We start from the raw sequence: 18,863 nt of genomic DNA, 5'->3' as shown, positions 1-18,863 counted from the left end.
CTCAAAAGTATTGTGGAGCTCCTGCACCTAAATATAAACAGTACCGGCACTGAAAATGAAACCAGAACCTATTTCAGTCCAGGTAATGCTCTGGACGTGAGGAGCCTTTCACACTGTATTGAAATGAAAGAAAGAAGAGCTTCACTTAGATACATTTGTTCTTTCACATTTTACAACTGTTACTCTCTCGTGGATGTGTGGTAGGGTCAATAAGAGAAATAAAGTGTGAGCTATTTAGTTGTTAGGAAACTAAACTGAAGCCCTGATCAGTGAGGTGTGGAGTCCAAACAGTGCTTTATCTCTGATAACACAGATAACTCTTAACATCCTCTGTGTGATGAAATAGACATTTTCATGTTGTACGTGTGCTTGCTTATGTGTTTGTCCAAGTACATAAAGATGCATAAAGATGCACTTTCTTTATAATTTCAGCCAGTCAAATTGTGAACCACGTCATCAAATTGTGTATTATGTGTATTATGTCATCAAATTGTATACTACGTCATCAAATTGTGTACTACGTCATCAAATTGTCTACGTCATCAAATTGTGTACTACGTCATCAAATTGTGTATTACGTCATCCATCCCTGCAAAAATATTTTTTTTTGCAATTCGTATGCTATGTTACAAATCCAATTGAAACTATGTGTTTAGAATTTGTTGTGCTTAAGATCATGGAGTGCATTTTTAATTCCATTGTACATGACCAAAGTGTGTGGCAGACCTGGGTTCAAATACTATTTGATATATCTCTCATGAACGCTGAGTGTTTGCTATAGCCTGGATGGGTCCCGGATGGGCGAAGTTTGCCAGTTTGGGACTATTCTAATGATCCAGAAGGCCAGACAAGCCCAGTCAAGCACAGATAACATATTTGAAATTATTTTAAATAGTATTTGAACTCAGGTCTGGTTTGTTGAATATGAATATGCCCTCACACATTGGTCAAACAGTGATATTGGAGTGTCGTGCTGCCATGGCGACCGTGAGATGTGAGATAGCAGCTGGCTGACAGCTGATGGATGCTAGAGGTGGTTGATTAACACTGGGCTCATGAAGACACCACACTACAACTAGGGTCAAATAATATGATTATAATGGGCCTGGAGAGAGAGACATATGATTATAATGGGCTGAAGAGAGAGAGACATATGATTATAATGGGCCTGGAGAGAGAGACATATGATTATAATGGGCCTGGAGAGAGAGAGACATATGATTATAATGGGCTGAAGAGAGAGACATATGATTATAATGGGCTGAAGAGAGAGACAGAAAGGGGGAAATAGATAGTTGGAGAGAGAGACAGACAGCAACACAATTAGACCCAACCAAATCATGAGAAAACAAAAAGATAATTACTTGACACATCGGAAAGAATTAACAAAAAAACAGAGCAAACTAGAATGCTATTTGGCCCTAAACAGAGAGTACATAGTGGCAGAATACCTGACCACTGTGACTGACCCAAACTTAAGGAAAGCTTTGACTATGTACAGACTCAGTGAGCATAGCCTTGCTATTGAGAAAGGCCGCCGTAGGCAGACCTGGCTCTCAAGAGAATACAGGCTATGTGCACACTGCCCACAAAATGAGGTGGAAACTGAGCTGCACTTCCTAACCTCCTGCCAAATGTATGACCATATTAGAGACACATATTTCCCTCAGATTACACAGATCCACAAAGAATTAGAAAACAAACCCAATTTTGATAAACTCCCATATCTACTGGGTAAAATACCACAGTGTGACATCACATCAGCAAGATGTGTGACCTGTTGCCACAAGAAAAGGTCAACCAGTGAAGAACAAACACCATTGTAAATACAACCCATATTTATGTTTATTTATTTTCCCTTTTGTACTTTAACCATTTGCACATCATTACAACACTGTATATAGACATAATATGACATTTGTAATGTCTTTAGTCTTTTGGAACTTCTGTGAGTGTAATGTTTACTGTTTATTTGTATTGTTTATTTCACTTTTGTATATTATCTACTCCACTTGCTTTGGCAATGTTAACATATGTTTCCCATGCCAATAAAGCCCCTTGAATTGAATTGAGAGAAAGGGAGAAATAGATAGCTGGAGAGAGACAGAAAGGGAGAAATAGATAGCTGGAGAGAGAGAGACAGAAAGGGGAAAATAGATCGTTAGAGAGAGAGAGAGAGAGAGAGAGAGAGAGAGAGAGAGAGAGAGAGAGAGAAATACAAACACAGAGAGAGACAGAGAAAGTGGTTGAGATGGAGAGAAAGAGAGACAGATGAAACGGATGTGACTGACAGATAGTATTTGAACTGGTTTGTTGAATATGAATATGCCCTCACACATTATGGTCAGGGACAAAATAGATGTATGACAGACAGGCTAATAGATTGGTCAAACAGTGATATTGGAGTGTCGTGCTGCCATGGCGACCGTGAGATGTGAGATAGCAGCTGGCTGACAGCTGATGGATGCTAGAGGTGGTTGATTAACACTGGGCTCATGAAGACACAACACTACAACTAGGGTCAAATAATATGATTATAATGGGCCTGGAGAGAGAGACATATGATTATAATGGACCTGAAGAGAGAGACATATGATTATAATGGGCCTGGAGAGAGAGACATATGATTATAATGGGCCTGGAGAGAGAGAGACATATGATTATAATGGGCCTGGAGAGAGAGACATATGATTATAATGGACCTGGAGAGAGAGACATATGATTATAATGGACCTGAAGAGAGAGAGACATATGATTATAATGGGCCTGGAGAGAGAGACATATGATTATAATGGGCCTGGAGAGAGAGAGACATATGATTATAATGGGCCTGGAGAGAGAGACATATGATTATAATGGGCCTGGAGAGAGAGACATATGATTATAATGGGCTGAAGAGAGAGAGACATATGATTATAATGGACCTGGAGAGAGAGAGACATATGATTATAATGGGCCTGGAGAGAGAGACATATGATTATAATGGACCTGGAGAGAGAGACATATGATTATAATGGACCTGGAGAGAGAGACATATGATTATAATGGGCCTGGAGAGAGAGACATATGATTATAATGGACCTGGAGAGAGAGAGACATATGATTATAATGGGCCTGGAGAGAGAGAGACATATGATTATAATGGGCCTGGAGAGAGAGACATATGATTATAATGGACCTGGAGAGAGAGAGACATATGATTATAATGGACCTGGAGAGAGAGACATATGATTATAATGGACCTGGAGAGAGAGACATATGATTATAATGGACCTGGAGAGAGAGACATATGATTATAATGGACCTGAAGAGAGAGACATATGATTATAATGGACCTGGAGAGAGAGACATATGATTATAATGGGCCTGGAGAGAGAGACATATGATTATAATGGACCTGGAGAGAGAGAGACATATGATTATAATAGACCTGGAGAGAGAGAGACATATGATTATAATAGACCTGGAGAGAGAGAGACATATGATTATAATGGGCCTGGAGAGAGAGAGCATATGATTATAATGGGCCTGGAGAGAGAGAGACATATGATTATAATGGGCTGAAGAGAGAGAGACATATGATTATAATGGACCTGGAGAGAGAGACATATGATTATAATGGGCCTGGAGAGAGAGAGACATATGATTATAATGGGCCTGGAGAGAGAGACATATGATTATAATGGACCTGGAGAGAGAGACATATGATTATAATGGACCTGGAGAGAGAGAGACATATGATTATAATGGGCCTGGAGAGAGAGACATATGATTATAATGGACCTGGAGAGAGAGAGACATATGATTATAATGGACCTGGAGAGAGAGAGACATATGATTATAATGGGCCTGGAGAGAGAGAGACATATGATTATAATGGACCTGAAGAGAGAGAGACATATGATTATAATGGGCCTGGAGAGAGAGACATATGATTATAATGGACCTGAAGAGAGAGACATATGATTATAATGGACCTGAAGAGAGAGAGACATATGATTATAATGGACCTGGAGAGAGAGACATATGATTATAATGGACCTGGAGAGAGAGAGACATATGATTATAATGGGCCTGGAGAGAGAGACATATGATTATAATGGACCTGAAGAGAGAGACATATGATTATAATGGGCCTGGAGAGAGAGAGACATATGATTATAATGGACCTGGAGAGAGAGACATATGATTATAATGGGCCTGGAGAGAGAGACATATGATTATAATGGACCTGGAGAGAGAGACATATGATTATAATGGACCTGGAGAGAGAGACAGAAAGGGGAAAATAGATAGTTGGAGAGAGAGAGAGAGAGAGAGAGAGAGAGAGAGAGAGAGAGAGAGAGAGAGAGAGAGAGAGAGAAAAGAAAGGGGGGAGAAATACAAAGACAGAGAGAGACAGAGAAAGTGGTTGAGCTGAAGAGAAAGAGAGACAGAGACGGAAGTGACTGACAGATAGAGTGGTAGTGAGAGATAGAAAGAGAAAGACAGATCGGTAGAGAGGTTAGGTACCTGTGAGCTGCTCCTATCCAGGCTCTGCACCAGTTTGTCCCAGCGTTGGGCGAAGCTCTCCAGCCTGGCCTCCAGCTTATGAGCCACCTCTTTGTTCTTCACTGAGGAAACGAGGTCCTGACACAGAGAACACAGCTTGTCCATGGTCGGTCTCTTCATCTCCAGGTCACCCTTCACCGTCTGACACACACACACACACACACACACACACACACACACACACACACACACACACACACACACACACACACACACACAAAAATGTTTCTGTTGAACCTTTATCAAGGGAACCTGGCTGATGGACATAATCAAATGTTTCCACCTAAAGTTCTGATAGGAGCTGTCACTAACCACTAACCTCCTGAAGTCATTGGCTAAGGGAGCTGCCACTCACCACAAGCTTCCTGAGATCATTAGCTCAGGTTCGTCTAAGACCCGTCCTCACTGCTAGCTTCCTAAGGTGATTGGATAAAGGAGCTGTCACTCACCGCTAGTCTTCTCAGGTTGGCCACCATGTCACTCTGCTCCTTGATGCCACTGCTCTGGATGGACAGAACCAACTTCTCCTTCTGAGTCAACCATGAGTCAAACGAACACTGCAGAGAGAGAGATACAAAGACAGACAGAGAGACACACAGAGACAGAGAGAGACAGAGAGAGAGACAGAGAGAGACAGAGAGAGAGAGAGAGAGAGAGAGACAGAGACACACAGAGAGAGAGAGAGACAGAGACAGAGACACAGAGAGAGAGAGAGAGAGACACAGAGACAGAGACACAGAGAGAGAGAGAGAGAGAGAGAAAGGAGAGATGAGGTGAATAAGGGCAGATAGGTGAAGGGAGAGGTGCTGTTGTAATTCATCAAACTTGTATCCAGCAATTCCACCCTGTTCAAGGTGATCTGACCTCTGATCTGACATCATCAGAGAGGTTAAAGCAACAAGGTGGGGAACCTGACTGCTCTGTAAGATTGATCTCAGAGATGTAAGAAGACATTAAGAAGAGTTTGAACCTCTGAACATAGAAGAACCTCAGTCTGTTCCAGAGGCCTGTGTGTAGTCTCCTTTTGGCCAGATAGGTCTGACTCGCAACACTAGCCTGTTAGCTCTCTACACTACACTAGCCTGTTAGCTCTCTACACAACACTAGCCTGTTAGCTCTCTACACAACACTAGCCTGTTAGCTCTCTACACAACACTAGCCTGTTAGCTCTCTACACAACACTAGCCTGTTAGCTCTCTACACAACACTAGCCTGTTAGCTCTCTACACAACACTAGCCTGTTAGCTCTCTACCCTACACTAGCCTGTTAGCTCTCTACACAACACTAGCCTGTTAGCTCTCTACACAACACTAGCCTGTTAGCTCTCTACTCAACACTAGCCTGTTAGCTCTCTACACAACACTAGCCTGTTAGCTCTCTACACAACACTAGCCTGTTAGCTCTCTACACAACACTAGCCTGTTAGCTCTCTACACAACACCAGCCTGTTAGCTCTCTACACAACATTAGCCTGTTAGCTCTCTACACTAGCCTGTTAGCTCTCTACACTAGCCTGTTAGCTCTCTACACAACACTAGCCTGTTAGCTCTCTACACAACACTAGCCTGTTAGCTCTCTACACAACACTAGCCTGTTAGCTCTCTACACAACACTAGCCTGTTAGCTCTCTACACAACACTAGCCTGTTAGCTCTCTACACAACACTAGCCTGTTAGCTCTCTACACAACACTAGCCTGTTAGCTCTCTACACAACACCAGCCTGTTAGCTCTCTACACAACATTAGCCTGTTAGCTCTCTACACTAGCCTGTTAGCTCTCTACACTAGCCTGTTAGCTCTCTACACTAGCCTGTTAGCTCTCTACACTAGCCTGTTAGCTCTCTACACAACACTAGCCTGTTAGCTCTCTACACAACACTAGCCTGTTAGCTCTCTACACAACACTAGCCTGTTAGCTCTCTACACAACACTAGCCTGTTAGCTCTCTACACAACACTATCCTGTTAGCTCTCTACACAACACTAGCCTGTTAGCTCTCTACACAACACTAGCCTGTTAGCTCTCTACACTACACTAGCCTGTTAGCTCTCTACACTACACTAGCCTGTTAGCTCTCTACACAACACTAGCCCGTTAGCTCTCTACACTACACTAGCCTGTTAGCTCTCTACACTACACTAGCCTGTTAGCTCTCTACACAACACTAGCCCGTTAGCTCTCTACACAACACTAGCCTGTTAGCTCTCTACACAACACTAGCCTGTTAGCTCTCTACACAACACTAGCCTGTTAGCTCTCTACACAACACTATCCTGTTAGCTCTCTACACAACACTAGCCTGTTAGCTCTCTACACAACACTAGCCTGTTAGCTCTCTACACAACACTAGCCCGTTAGCTCTCTACACTACACTAGCCTGTTAGCTCTCTACACTACACTAGCCTGTTAGCTCTCTACACAACACTAGCCCGTTAGCTCTCTACACAACACTAGCCTGTTAGCTCTCTACACAACACTAGCCTGTTAGCTCTCTACACAACACTAGCCTGTTAGCTCTCTACACAACACTAGCCTGTTAGCTCTCTACACAACACTAGCCTGTTAGCTCTCTACACAACACTAGCCTGTTAGCTCTCTACACAACACTAGCCTGTTAGCTCTCTACACAACACTAGCCCGTTAGCTCTCTACACTACACTAGCCTGTTAGCTCTCTACACAACACTAGCCCGTTAGCTCTCTACACAACACTAGCCCGTTAGCTCTCTACACAACACTAGCCTGTTAGCTCTCTACACAACACTAGCCTGTTAGCTCTCTACACAACACTAGCCTGTTAGCTCTCTACACTACACTAGCCTGTTAGCTCTCTACACTACACTAGCCTGTTAGCTCTCTACTCAACACTAGCCTGTTAGCTTTCTACTCAACACTAGCCTGTTAGCTCTCTACACAACACTAACCTGTTAGCTCTCTACTCAACACTAGCCTGTTAGCTCTCTACTCAACACTAGCCTGTTAGCTCTCTACACAACACTAGCCTGTTAGCTCTCTACACAACACTAGCCTGTTAGCTCTCTACTCAACACTAGCCTGTTAGCTCTCTACTCAACACTAGCCTGTTAGCTCTCTACACAACACCAGCCTGTTAGCTCTCTACACAACATTAGCCTGTTAGCTCTCTACTCAACACTAGCCTGTTAGCTCTCTACACTAGCCTGTTAGCTCTCTACACTAGCCTGTTAGCTCTCTACACAACACTAGCCTGTTAGCTCTCTACACAACACTAGCCTGTTAGCTCTCTACACAACACTAGCCTGTTAGCTCTCTACACAACACTAGCCTGTTAGCTCTCTACACAACACTATCCTGTTAGCTCTCTACACAACACTAGCCCGTTAGCTCTCTACACAACACTAGCCTGTTAGCTCTCTACACAACACTAGCCTGTTAGCTCTCTACACAACACTAGCCTGTTAGCTCTCTACACTACACTAGCCTGTTAGCTCTCTACACTACACTAGCCTGTTAGCTCTCTACTCAACACTAGCCTGTTAGCTTTCTACTCAACACTAGCCTGTTAGCTCTCTACACAACACTAACCTGTTAGCTCTCTACTCAACACTAGCCTGTTAGCTCTCTACTCAACACTAGCCTGTTAGCTCTCTACACAACACTAGCCTGTTAGCTCTCTACACAACACTAGCCTGTTAGCTCTCTACTCAACACTAGCCTGTTAGCTCTCTACTCAACACTAGCCTGTTAGCTCTCTACACAACACTAGCCTGTTAGCTCACTACACTACACTAGCCTGTTAGCTCTCTACACTACACTAGCCTGTTAGCTCTCTACGGACCAACATGGCCGCCCATCCACCCTTTGTCTGAACATTACCTTGAACGGGGATGTCTTGTCTATGTGTTCTATTCTGTTTCTATGTCGTTACCTGTTCCTCAGTGAAGTGTTGCCACTGGAGCAGGATCTCCTGTAGCAGAACCCAATGCTCCTCTGTCCACTTACAGATGGCTGCCCACCGGTCTCCCAGGTGCTGAAAGGAAGAACACACACGTTAGAAAAGAGGGGTTGTTTTTTTTCTACTGAACTCCACAGGTTGAACTCCACTGGCCACCTCTCCACCCGGTTTCTACAGGACATTCTACTGAACTCCACAGGTTAAACTCCACTGGCCACCTCTCCACCGGTTGAACACAGGTTGAACTCCACTGGCCACCTCTCCACCCGGTTTCTACAAAACATTCTACTGAACTACACAGGTTGAACTCCACTGGCCACCTCTCCACCCGGTTTCTACAAAACATTCTACTGAACTCCACAGGTTGAACTCCACTGGCCACCTCTCCACCCGGTTTGTCAATAGAAGACATGTAAAGGTCAGCCTTTCAGAATGTATGTTTGTCCTCTGTTTCTTATAGCTGCAGTTAAAACAGGTTTGGTTGTTTGGTGCCATATCGTATCGCTCCATCTTTCTAAACACTAAACAACAACAACCACTCTGCATTAGACTGTATCTCTATTATGATTCATACTGACAAGACTACGGCATCTTCTCCCATTATCTCCTAATTACCACATACAAGAGACAAATAAACTATCTAACAAAGCAATTTCCCCTTTTCTCTCTCTCTCTCTCTCTCTCTCTCTCTCTCTCTCTCTCTCTCTCTCTCTCTCTCTCTCTCTCTCTCTCTCTCTCTCTCTCTCTCTCTCTCTCTCTCTCTCTCTCTCTCTCTCTCTCTCTCTCTCTCTCTCTCTCTCTCTCTCTCTCTCTCTCTCTCTCTCTCTCTCTCTCTCTCTCTCTCTCTCTCTCTCTCTATATATATATATATATACTGCTCAAAAAAATAAAGGGAACACTTAAACAACACAATGTAACTCCAAGTCAATCACACTTCTGTGAAATCAAACTGTCCACTTAGGAAGCAACACTGATTGACAATAAATTTCACATGCTGTTGTGCAAATAGAATAGACAACAGGTGGAAATTATAGGCAATTAGCAAGACACCCCCAATAAAGGAGTGGTACTGCAGGTGGTAACCACAGACCACTTCTCAGTTCCTATGCTTCCTGGCTGATGTTTTGGTCACTTTTGAATGCTGGCGGTGCTTTCACTCTAGTGGTAGCATGAGACAGAGTCTACTACCCACACAAGTGGCTCAGGTAGTGCAGCTCATCCAGGATGGCACATCAATGCGAGCTGTGGCAAGAAGCTTTGCTGTGTCTATCAGCGTAGTGTCCAGAGCATGGAGGCGCTACCAGGAGACAGGCCAGTACATCAGGAGACGTGGAGGAGGCCGTAGGAGGGCAACAACCCAGCAGCAGGACCGCTACCTCCGCCTTTGTGCAAGGAGGAGCAGGAGGAGCACTGACCCACCGCCAAACCGGTCATGCTGGAGGATGTTGCAGTCAGCAGAGCGTTCTCCACGGCATCTCCAGACTCTGTCACGTCTGTCACGTGCTCAGTGAGAACCTGCTTTCATCTGTGAAGAGCACAGGGCGCCAGTAGCGAATTTGCCAATCTTGGTGTTCTCTGGCAAATGCCAAACGTCCTGCACGGTGTTGGGCTGTAAGCACAACCCCCACCTGTGGACGTCGGGCCCTCATACCACCCTCATGGAGTCTGTTTCTGACCGTTTGAGCAGACACATGCACCTTTGTAGCCTGCTGGAGGTCATTTTGCAGGGCTCTGGCAGTGCTTCTCCTGCTCCTCCTTGCACAAAGGCGGAGGTAGCGGTCCTGCTGCTGGGTTGTTGCCCTCCTACGGCCTCCTCCACGTCTCCTGATGTACTGGCCTGTCTCCTGGTAGCGCCTCCATGCTCTGGACACTACGCTGACAGACACAGCAAACCTTCTTGCCACAACTCGCATTGATGTGCCATCCTGGATGAGCTGCACTACCTGAGCCACTTGTGTGGGTTGTAGACTCCGTCTCATGCTACCACTAGAGTGAAAGCACCGCCAGCATTCAAAAGTGACCAAAACATCAGCCAGGAAGCATAGGAAGGAACTGAGAAGTGGTCTGTGGTCCCCACCTGCAGAACCACTCCTTTATTGGGGGTGTCTTGCTAATTGCCTATAATTTCCACCTGTTGTCTATTCCATTTGCACAACAGCATGTGCAATTTATTGTCAATCAGTGTTGCTTCCTAAGTGGACAGTTTGATTTCACAGAAGTGTGATTGACTTGGAGTTACATTGTGTTGTTTAAGTGTTCCCTTTATTTTTTTGAGCAGTATATATATATATATATGCAGAGCAGAATCCTGAGTTCCTGGACCGATAACTGCTAGACATGGTTAATCACCAGAGAACACTCATTATTTACCATCCAATCTATTTACACACAAATACTACGTTCTACCCGAATGGGTTTCTCTTCTCTCTTCCACTAAGGGAGAACATCAGCCGACAGTGTTTTAGACAGTGTACTAGACAGTGTACTAGACAGTGTACTAGACAGTGTATTAGACAGTGTACTAGACAGTGTACTAGACAGTGTATTAGACAGTGTACTAGACAGTGTACTAGACAGTGTACTAGACAGTGTACTAGACAGTGTATTAGACAGTGTACTAGACAGTGTACTAGACAGTGTATTAGACAGTGTATTAGACAGTGTACTAGACAGTGTACTAGACAGTGTACTAGACAGTGTATTAGACAGTGTACTAGACATTGTACTAGACAGTGTATTAGACAGTGTACTAGACAGTGTATTAGACATTGTACTAGACATTGTACTAGACAGTGTACTAGATAGTGTATTAGACATTGTACTTGACAGTGTACTAGATAGTGTATGAGACAGTGTATAAGAACACACAACTTATGCATGATTACTCTGTTTCTGTTTTGTGTGTGTGTGTGTGTGTGTGTGTGTGTGTGTGTGTGTGTGTGTGTGTGTGTGTGTGTGTGTGTGTGTGTGTGTGTGTGTGTGTGTCTCCTGCCTGTCTCACCTGTAGTTTCTCCTCCAGGGCAGCGGTGGCGCTGTCTCCACTGTTCTCATCCACCACCACCACCATGTGTGTCAGAGAGTTGACACGCACCTGCTCCAACTCTAGGTCCTCCTGCAACAGCTACAACAGACATGATAATTGGGTCGAGTCTAGTAGGGACAAAATGGAAGGAAATGGCCCAAAATGGAAGGAAATGGCCCAAAATGGAAGGAAATGGCCCAAAGTGGAAGGAAATGGAAAGACACTATCTGAAGTGATCTAATAGTAAATGTCCATGATTATTTCACTAGGATGTGCTGTAATGAACATAACCCTGAAAGGACCCCAGCCCTGCAGGTAGCTAGATAGTAGGTGACCTACTTTGTGGTCCTCAACTTGGTGTTTAACATCCTCCAGGTCTGGCCCCATAGGCTGAGCCCCCATCCGCTTGATCCGCCCCTCTGTCAGCTCCAACCAATCAGTGAGCTGCTTCAACTGCTGGTGCTGAAGGTCCATCAACACCTCGTGGAGTCTGGGGGAGGAGGATGAGAGGAGAGAGGAGAGGAGAGGAGAGGAGAGGGGAGAAGAGCAGAGGGACGGAGAGGAGGAGAGGAGAGGTGAGGAAAAGAGAGGGAGGAGGAGGAGAGGAGAAGCGAGGGAGGAGGGGAGGAGAGGAGGAGAGGACGAGAGGAGAAGAGGAGAGGAGAGAAAAGGAGGAACGAAGAGAGGGAGAAGGAGAGGAGAGGAGAGGAGAGGAGAGGAGAGGAGAGGAGAGGAGAGGAGAGGAGAGGAGAGGAGAGGAGAGGAGAGGAGAGGAGAGGAGAGGAGAGGAGAGGAGAGGAGAGGAGAGGAGAGGAGAGGAGAGGAGAGGAGAGGAGAGGAGGAGAAAAGAAGAGGAGAAGCGAAGAGAGGGAGGAGGAGAGGAGAGGAGGGGAGGAGAGGAAAAGAGGAGAGGAGAGAAAAAGAGGAGCGAAGAGAGGGAGAAGGAGAGGAGAGAAGAGAAGAAGAGCAGAGGGAAGGAGAGGAGTAGAGGAGAGGAGAGGAAAAGAGAGGGGGGAGGAGGAGAGGAGAAGAGAGGGAGGAGGAGAGGAGGAGAGGAGGAAAGGAGAGGAGGGGAGGAGGAAAGGAGAGGAGGGGAGGAGAAGAGGAGAGGAGGAGCGAAGAGAGGGAGGAGAGAAGAGAAGAGAAGAGAGGAGGAAAGGAGAAGAGGAGAAGAGAAGAGAAGAGAGGGAGGAGGAGAGGTAGAGAGGAGGAGAGGAGGAGATGAGAAGAGAGGGGGAGTGTAGAGGGGAAGTGAGGAAGGAGGAGAGAGGAAGGAGAGGAGGAGAGAAGAGGAGGGGGAGGAGGAGAGGAGAGACTGAGCAAAGAGGGCAGGGGGCTGTTGAGTACAGCTAGATCCTAACTAGACACCTCATAGAGAGCTGCAGCTGAGGCCTATTCAAAACATAATATTACCTTCAAGGACAGAGAGACATATTTCTCACCCAGAGAGACAGGCTGGCTTTCAGAGGAATTAGTGTTTGTTTGTGTGTGTGTGTGTGTGTGTGTGTGTGTGTGTGTGTGTGTGTGTGTGTGTGTGTGTGTGTGTGTGTGTGTGTGTGTGTGTGTGTGTGTGTGTGTGCGCGCTTGTGTGTGCGCGCTTGTGTGCATGTGTGTGCTTGTGTGGGTGCATGCAAATGTGTGTACGTGTGTGTATGTGTGTGTGTGCTTGTGTGTCTGCTTGTGTGTGTGGGTGGGTGCATGCACAAGTCTGTGTGTGTGTTCCCAATCGAGAGCATCCTGTCGCACAATCGAGAGCATCCTGTCGCACAATCGAGAGCATCCTGTCGGGCTGTATCACCGCTTGGTACGGCAACTTCTCCGCCCACAACCGTAGGGCTCTCCAGAGGGTGGTGGGGTCTGCCCAACGCATCACCGGGGGCAAAATACCTGCCTTCCAGGACACCTACACCACCCGATGTTACAGGAAGGCCAAAAAGATCATCAAGGACAACAACCACCCGAGCCACTGCCTGTTCACCCCACTATCATCCAGAAGGCGAGGTCAGTACAGGTGCATCAAAACTGGGACCGAGAGACTGAAAAACAGCTTCTATCTCAAGGCCATCAGACTGTAAAACAGCCATCACTAACATTGAGTGGCTACTGCCAACATACTGACTCAAATCTCTAGCCACTTTAATAATTCAAAATTGGATGTAATAAATGTATAACTAGTCACTTTAAACAATGCCACTTTATATGTTTACATACCCTATATTACTCATCTGTATATACTGTACTCTATACCATCTACTGCATCTTGCCTATGCTACTCGGCCATCGCTCATCCATATATTTATATGTACATATTCTTATTCATTCCTTTACAATTGTGTGTATAAGGTAGTTGTTGTGCAATTGTTAGATTACTTGTTAGATATTACTGCACGGTCGGAACTAGAAGCACAAGCATTTTGCTACTCTCGCATTAACATCTGCTAACCATGTGTATGTGACAAATAAAATTTGATTTGATTTTGATTTGTGTGTGTGTGCCTGCCTGTGTGTGTGTGCCTGCCTGTGTGTCTGCGTACAGTATGTGCAGGGTTGAGTAGGTTACTTTCTAAATGTAATCTGTTACAGCTAGTAGTTACCGGTCCAAAATTGTAATCAGTAACGTAATTTTTGGATTAAACAAACTCAGTAACATAATCTGATTACATTCAGTTACTTTTAGATTACTTTCCCCTCAAGAGGCATTAAAAGAAGACAAACATTTATATACTGCTCAAAAAAATAAAGGGAACACTTAAACAACACAATGTAACTCCAGGTCAATCACACTTCTGTGAAATCAAACTGTCCACTTAGGAAGCAACACTGATTGACAATAAATTTCACATGCTGTTGTGCAAATGGAATAGACAACAGGTGGAAATTATAGGCAATTAGCAAGACACCCCCAATAAAGGAGTGGTTCTGCAGGTGGTAACCACAGACCACTTCTCAGTTCCTATGCTTCCTGGCTGATGTTTTGGTCGCTTTTGAATGCTGGCGGTGCTTTCACTCTAGTGGTAGCATGAGACGGAGTCTACAACCCACACAAGTGGCTCAGGTAGTGCAGCTCATCTAGGATGGTACATCAATGCGAGCTGTGGCAAGAAGGTTTGCTGTGTCTGTCAGCGTAGTGTCCAGAGCATGGAGGCGCTACCAAGAGACAGGCCAGTACATCAGGAGACGTGGAGGAGGCCGTAGGAGGGCAACAAACCAGCAGCAGGACCGCTACCTCCGCCTTTGTGCAAGGAGGAGCAGGAGAAGCACTGCCAGAGCCCTGCAAAATGACCTCCAGCAGGCCACAAATGTGCATGTGTCTGCTCAAACGGTCAGAAACAGACTCCATGAGGGTGGTATGAGGGCCCGACGTCCACAGGTGGGGGTTGTGCTTACAGCCCAACACCGTGCAGGACGTTTGGCATTTGCCAGAGAACACCAAGATTGGCAAATTCGCCACTGGCGCCCTGTGCTCTTCACAGATGAAAGCAGGTTCACACTGAGCACGTGACAGACGTGACAGAGTCTGGAGACGCCGTGGAGAACGTTCTGCTGCCTGCAACATCCTCCAGCATGACCGGTTTGGCGGTGGGTCAGTCATGGTGTGGGGTGGCATTTCTTTGGGGGGGCCGCACAGCCCTCCATGTGCTCGCCAGAGGTAGCCTGACTGCCATTAGGTACCGAGATGAGATCCTCAGACCCCTTGTGAGACCATATGCTGGTGCGGTTGGCCCTGGGTTCCTCCTAATGCAAGACAATGCTAGACCTCATGTGGCTGGAGTGTGTCAGCAGTTCCTGCAAGAGGAAGGCATTGATGCTATGGACTGGCCCGCCCGTTCCCCAGACCTGAATCCAATTGAGCACATCTGGGACATCATGTCTCGCTCCATCCACCAACGCCACGTTGCACCACAGACTGTCCAGGAGTTGGCGGACGCTTTAGTCCAGGTCTGGGAGGAGATCCCTCAGGAGACCATCCGCCACCTCATCAGGAGCATGCCCAGGCGTTGTAGGGAGGTCATACAGGCACGTGGAGGGCACACACACTACTGAGCCTCATTTTGACTTGTTTTAAGGACATTACATCAAAGTTGGATCAGCCTGTAGTGTGGTTTTCCACTTTAATTTTGAGTGTGACTCCAAATCCAGACCTCCATGGGTTGATCAATTGGATTTCCATTGATTATTTTTGTGTGATTTTGTTGTCAGCACATTCAACTATGTAAAGAAAAAAGTATTTAATAAGATTATTTATTTCATTCAGATCTAGGATGTGTTATTTTAGTGTTCCCTTTATTTTTTTTAGCAGTGTATTATCAATTGAACAATATCGCCTTTTTCAATGCTGATTTGAATGTCATTAAGAAAACAGAAAGCTGTCATAAAGAATTGTTTCACAAACATCCTTTTTGAATTTAAAAGTAATCTGAGAAGTAATCATCTAGTTCTTACAAAAGTATCTGTAATCCGATTACAATATTTTAGTTAGTAGCGTAACAGATTACAGTTACCGTGTTTTTGTAATCTGTTACATGTAATCTTTTATTCCCCAACCCTGTGCATGTGTGGAGTCATTATGGAGGGATCAGGGGTTAGGAAGTGATGGAGTGGTCTCTGTGACTGGGGCCTCCCCGGAATAATGCATTGGCTTCTCTGGTTGATGAATTCCTTAACACATGTTCTCACTGATTACCAGCAGAGATTACCAGCAGAGATTACCAGCAGACATTACCAGCAGACATTACCAGCAGAGATTACCAGCAGACATTACCAGCAGACATTACCAGCAGAGATTACCAGCAGAGATTTCCAGCAGAGATTTCCAGCAGACATTACCAGCAGAAATTACGAGCAGACATTACCAGCAGAGATTACCAGCAGACATTACCAGCAGACATTACCAGCAGAGATTTCCAAGACGGAGGCAGGTAATAATCACCCTAATGTTGGTATGGTCCATAGGTTGTCTGCCTGTCTGTGTGTGTGTGTGTGTGTGTGTGTGTGTGTGTGTGTGTGTGTGTGTGTGTGTGTGTGTGTGTGTGTGTGTGTGTGTGTGTGTGTGTGTGTGCGTGCGTGCGTGCGTGCGTGCGTGCGTGTGTGTGTGTGTGTGTGCGCGTGCGTGCGTGCGTGTGTGTGTGTGTGTGTCCATCCATGTGTGTGTGTGTCCTACCTGCTCTGTTTCTCCATGCTAGCCACTCTGAGGTGTTCCCAGCGGGAGTTGAGGAGGTTGATCTGCTCCCTGACCTCTTTCTCCTCCTCCTCCGTTAAATGGCCCTCACCCAGCAGGGCACTGCCGGCACGCAGCACCCTGCCCACACTACCCTGGTGTGACGTCAGCTCCACCATGTAGCCCTGAGAGAACACACACAGGGACACACACACAGACACAGGGGCACACACACAGACACAGGGACACACACACAGACACAGGGGGACACACACACATAGACACAGGAATACACAGACACACACATAGACACAGGAATACACAGACACACACATAGACACAGGAACACACAGACACACACAGACACACACACACACACACACACACACACACACACACACACACACACACACACACACACACACACACACACACACACACACACACACACACACACACACACACACACACACACACAAACACACCCAGTATATGTTATAGTATATAATGAACACCGGGGGAAAACACAGAGTCAGGTTTTCTACCTGAACAGATATTCCCTTCATCTTTCCTTTCTTCTTTCATTGTGTTGTAATTCATTATTATAAACTAAACTACCCTTGGACTTTTTACACATTTTGTTGTTTTACAGCCTGAAGTTAAAATTGATTCAATTGAGAGGTTTTGTCACTGGCTTACACACAATACCCCATAATGTCAAAGTGGAATTATGTTTTTGATTTTTTTTACCAAATTAATTAAAAATGAAAAGCTGAAATGTCTTGAGTCAATAAGTATTCAACCCCTTCGTGATGGCAAGACTAAATAAGTTCAGGAGTAAAAAATGTGCTTAACAAGTCACATAATAAGTTGCATGGACTCTGTGTGCAATTACAGTGTTTAACATGATTTTTTTAATGACTTCCTCATCTCTGTACCCCACACATACAATTATCTGTAAGGTCCCTCAGTAGAGCAGTGCATTTCAAACACAGATTCAACCACAAATACCAGGGAGGTTATCCAATGCCTCACAAAGAAGGGCACCTATTGGTAGATGGGTACAAAATAAAACAGCAGACAGCATGACAAAGGATGATAAAGCATGATAAAGGATGATAAAGCATGATAAAGCATGATAAAGTATGATAAAGCATGATAAAGCATGACAAAGGATGATAAAGCATGATAAAGCATGATAAAGTATGATAAAGCATGATAAAGCATGACAAAGGATGATAAAGCATGATAAAGCATGATAAAGTATGATAAAGCATGATAAAGCATGACAAAGGATGATAAAGCATGATAAAGCATGATAAAGTATGATAAAGCATGATAAAGCATGACAAAGGATGATAAAGCATGATAAAGCATGATAAAGGATGATAAAGCATGATAAAGCATGATAAAGGATGATAAAGCATGATAAAGCATGATAAAGCATGATAAAGCATGATAAAGCATGATAAAGCATGATAAAGCATGACAATAATGCACAATGAAGTTCTGAAAGTTTTGAACTTGAAACCCTACAGTACCTCGTGTGTTATATGGTATATATCCCCTCTGGGGTGTCCCTACCTCGTGTGTTATGTGGTATATATCCCCTCTGGAGTGGCCCTACCTTGTGTGTTATATGGTATATATCCCCTCTGGGCGTCCCTACCTCGTGTGTTATATGGTATATATCCCCTCTGGGCGTCTCTACCTCGTGTGTTATATGGTATATATCCCCTCTGGGCGTCCCTACCTCGTGTGTTATATGGTATATATCCCCTCTGGAGTTCTCCTACCTCGTGTGTTATATGGTATATATCCCCTCTGGAGGTATCCTACCCCGTGTATTATATGGTATATATCCCCTCTGGAGTGGCCCTACCCCGTGTGTTATATGGTATATATCTCCTGTGGAGTGTCCCTACCTCGTGTGTTATATGGTATATATCCCCTCTGGAGGAACCCTACCCCGTGTGTTATATGGTATATATCCCCTCTGGAGAGACCCTACCTCGTGTGTTATATGGTATATATCCCCTCTGGAGTGTCCCTACCTCGTGTGTTATATGGTATATATCCCCTCTGGGGTGTCCTAACCTCGTGTGTTATATGGAATATATCCCCTCTGGAGTGTCCCTACCTCGTGTGTTATATGGTATATATCTCCTCTGGAGTATCCCTACCTCGTGTGTTATATG

General features: G+C 45.1%; 1 protein-coding gene and 1 long non-coding RNA gene across 9 annotated transcripts in view; one reads left to right on the top strand and one right to left on the bottom strand.

The window, feature by feature from the left end:
• dmd (dystrophin) overlaps positions 1-18,863 on the bottom strand; it is a 390,547-nt gene that overhangs the window by 210,262 nt on the left and 161,422 nt on the right. For all 8 annotated transcript variants that reach the window (XM_045698261.1, XM_045698256.1, XM_045698253.1 and 5 more), the window contains 6 exons: positions 16,669-16,850; positions 11,847-11,997; positions 11,487-11,606; positions 8,459-8,560; positions 5,001-5,108; positions 4,513-4,692 (listed from right to left, as the gene is read on the bottom strand). In XM_045698261.1, the coding sequence (XP_045554217.1) occupies positions 4,513-4,692; positions 5,001-5,108; positions 8,459-8,560; positions 11,487-11,606; positions 11,847-11,997; positions 16,669-16,850 (843 nt within the window). The remainder of the gene's footprint in view (positions 1-4,512; positions 4,693-5,000; positions 5,109-8,458; positions 8,561-11,486; positions 11,607-11,846; positions 11,998-16,668; positions 16,851-18,863) is intronic.
• The window catches only part of LOC123727909 (uncharacterized), a 42,130-nt gene continuing 39,433 nt past the window's right edge, over positions 16,167-18,863 (top strand). The window contains exon 1 of the long non-coding RNA XR_006759864.1: positions 16,167-16,426. This is a non-coding gene — a long non-coding RNA (uncharacterized lncRNA). The remainder of the gene's footprint in view (positions 16,427-18,863) is intronic.

The sequence above is a fragment of the Salmo salar genome, chromosome ssa16, assembly GCF_905237065.1.
Source record: "Salmo salar chromosome ssa16, Ssal_v3.1, whole genome shotgun sequence".
Classification (NCBI taxonomy): domain Eukaryota; kingdom Metazoa; phylum Chordata; class Actinopteri; order Salmoniformes; family Salmonidae; genus Salmo; species Salmo salar.
Note: the sequence above shows the minus strand (reverse complement) of the source record. Positions and strands in the feature narration are given on the sequence as shown.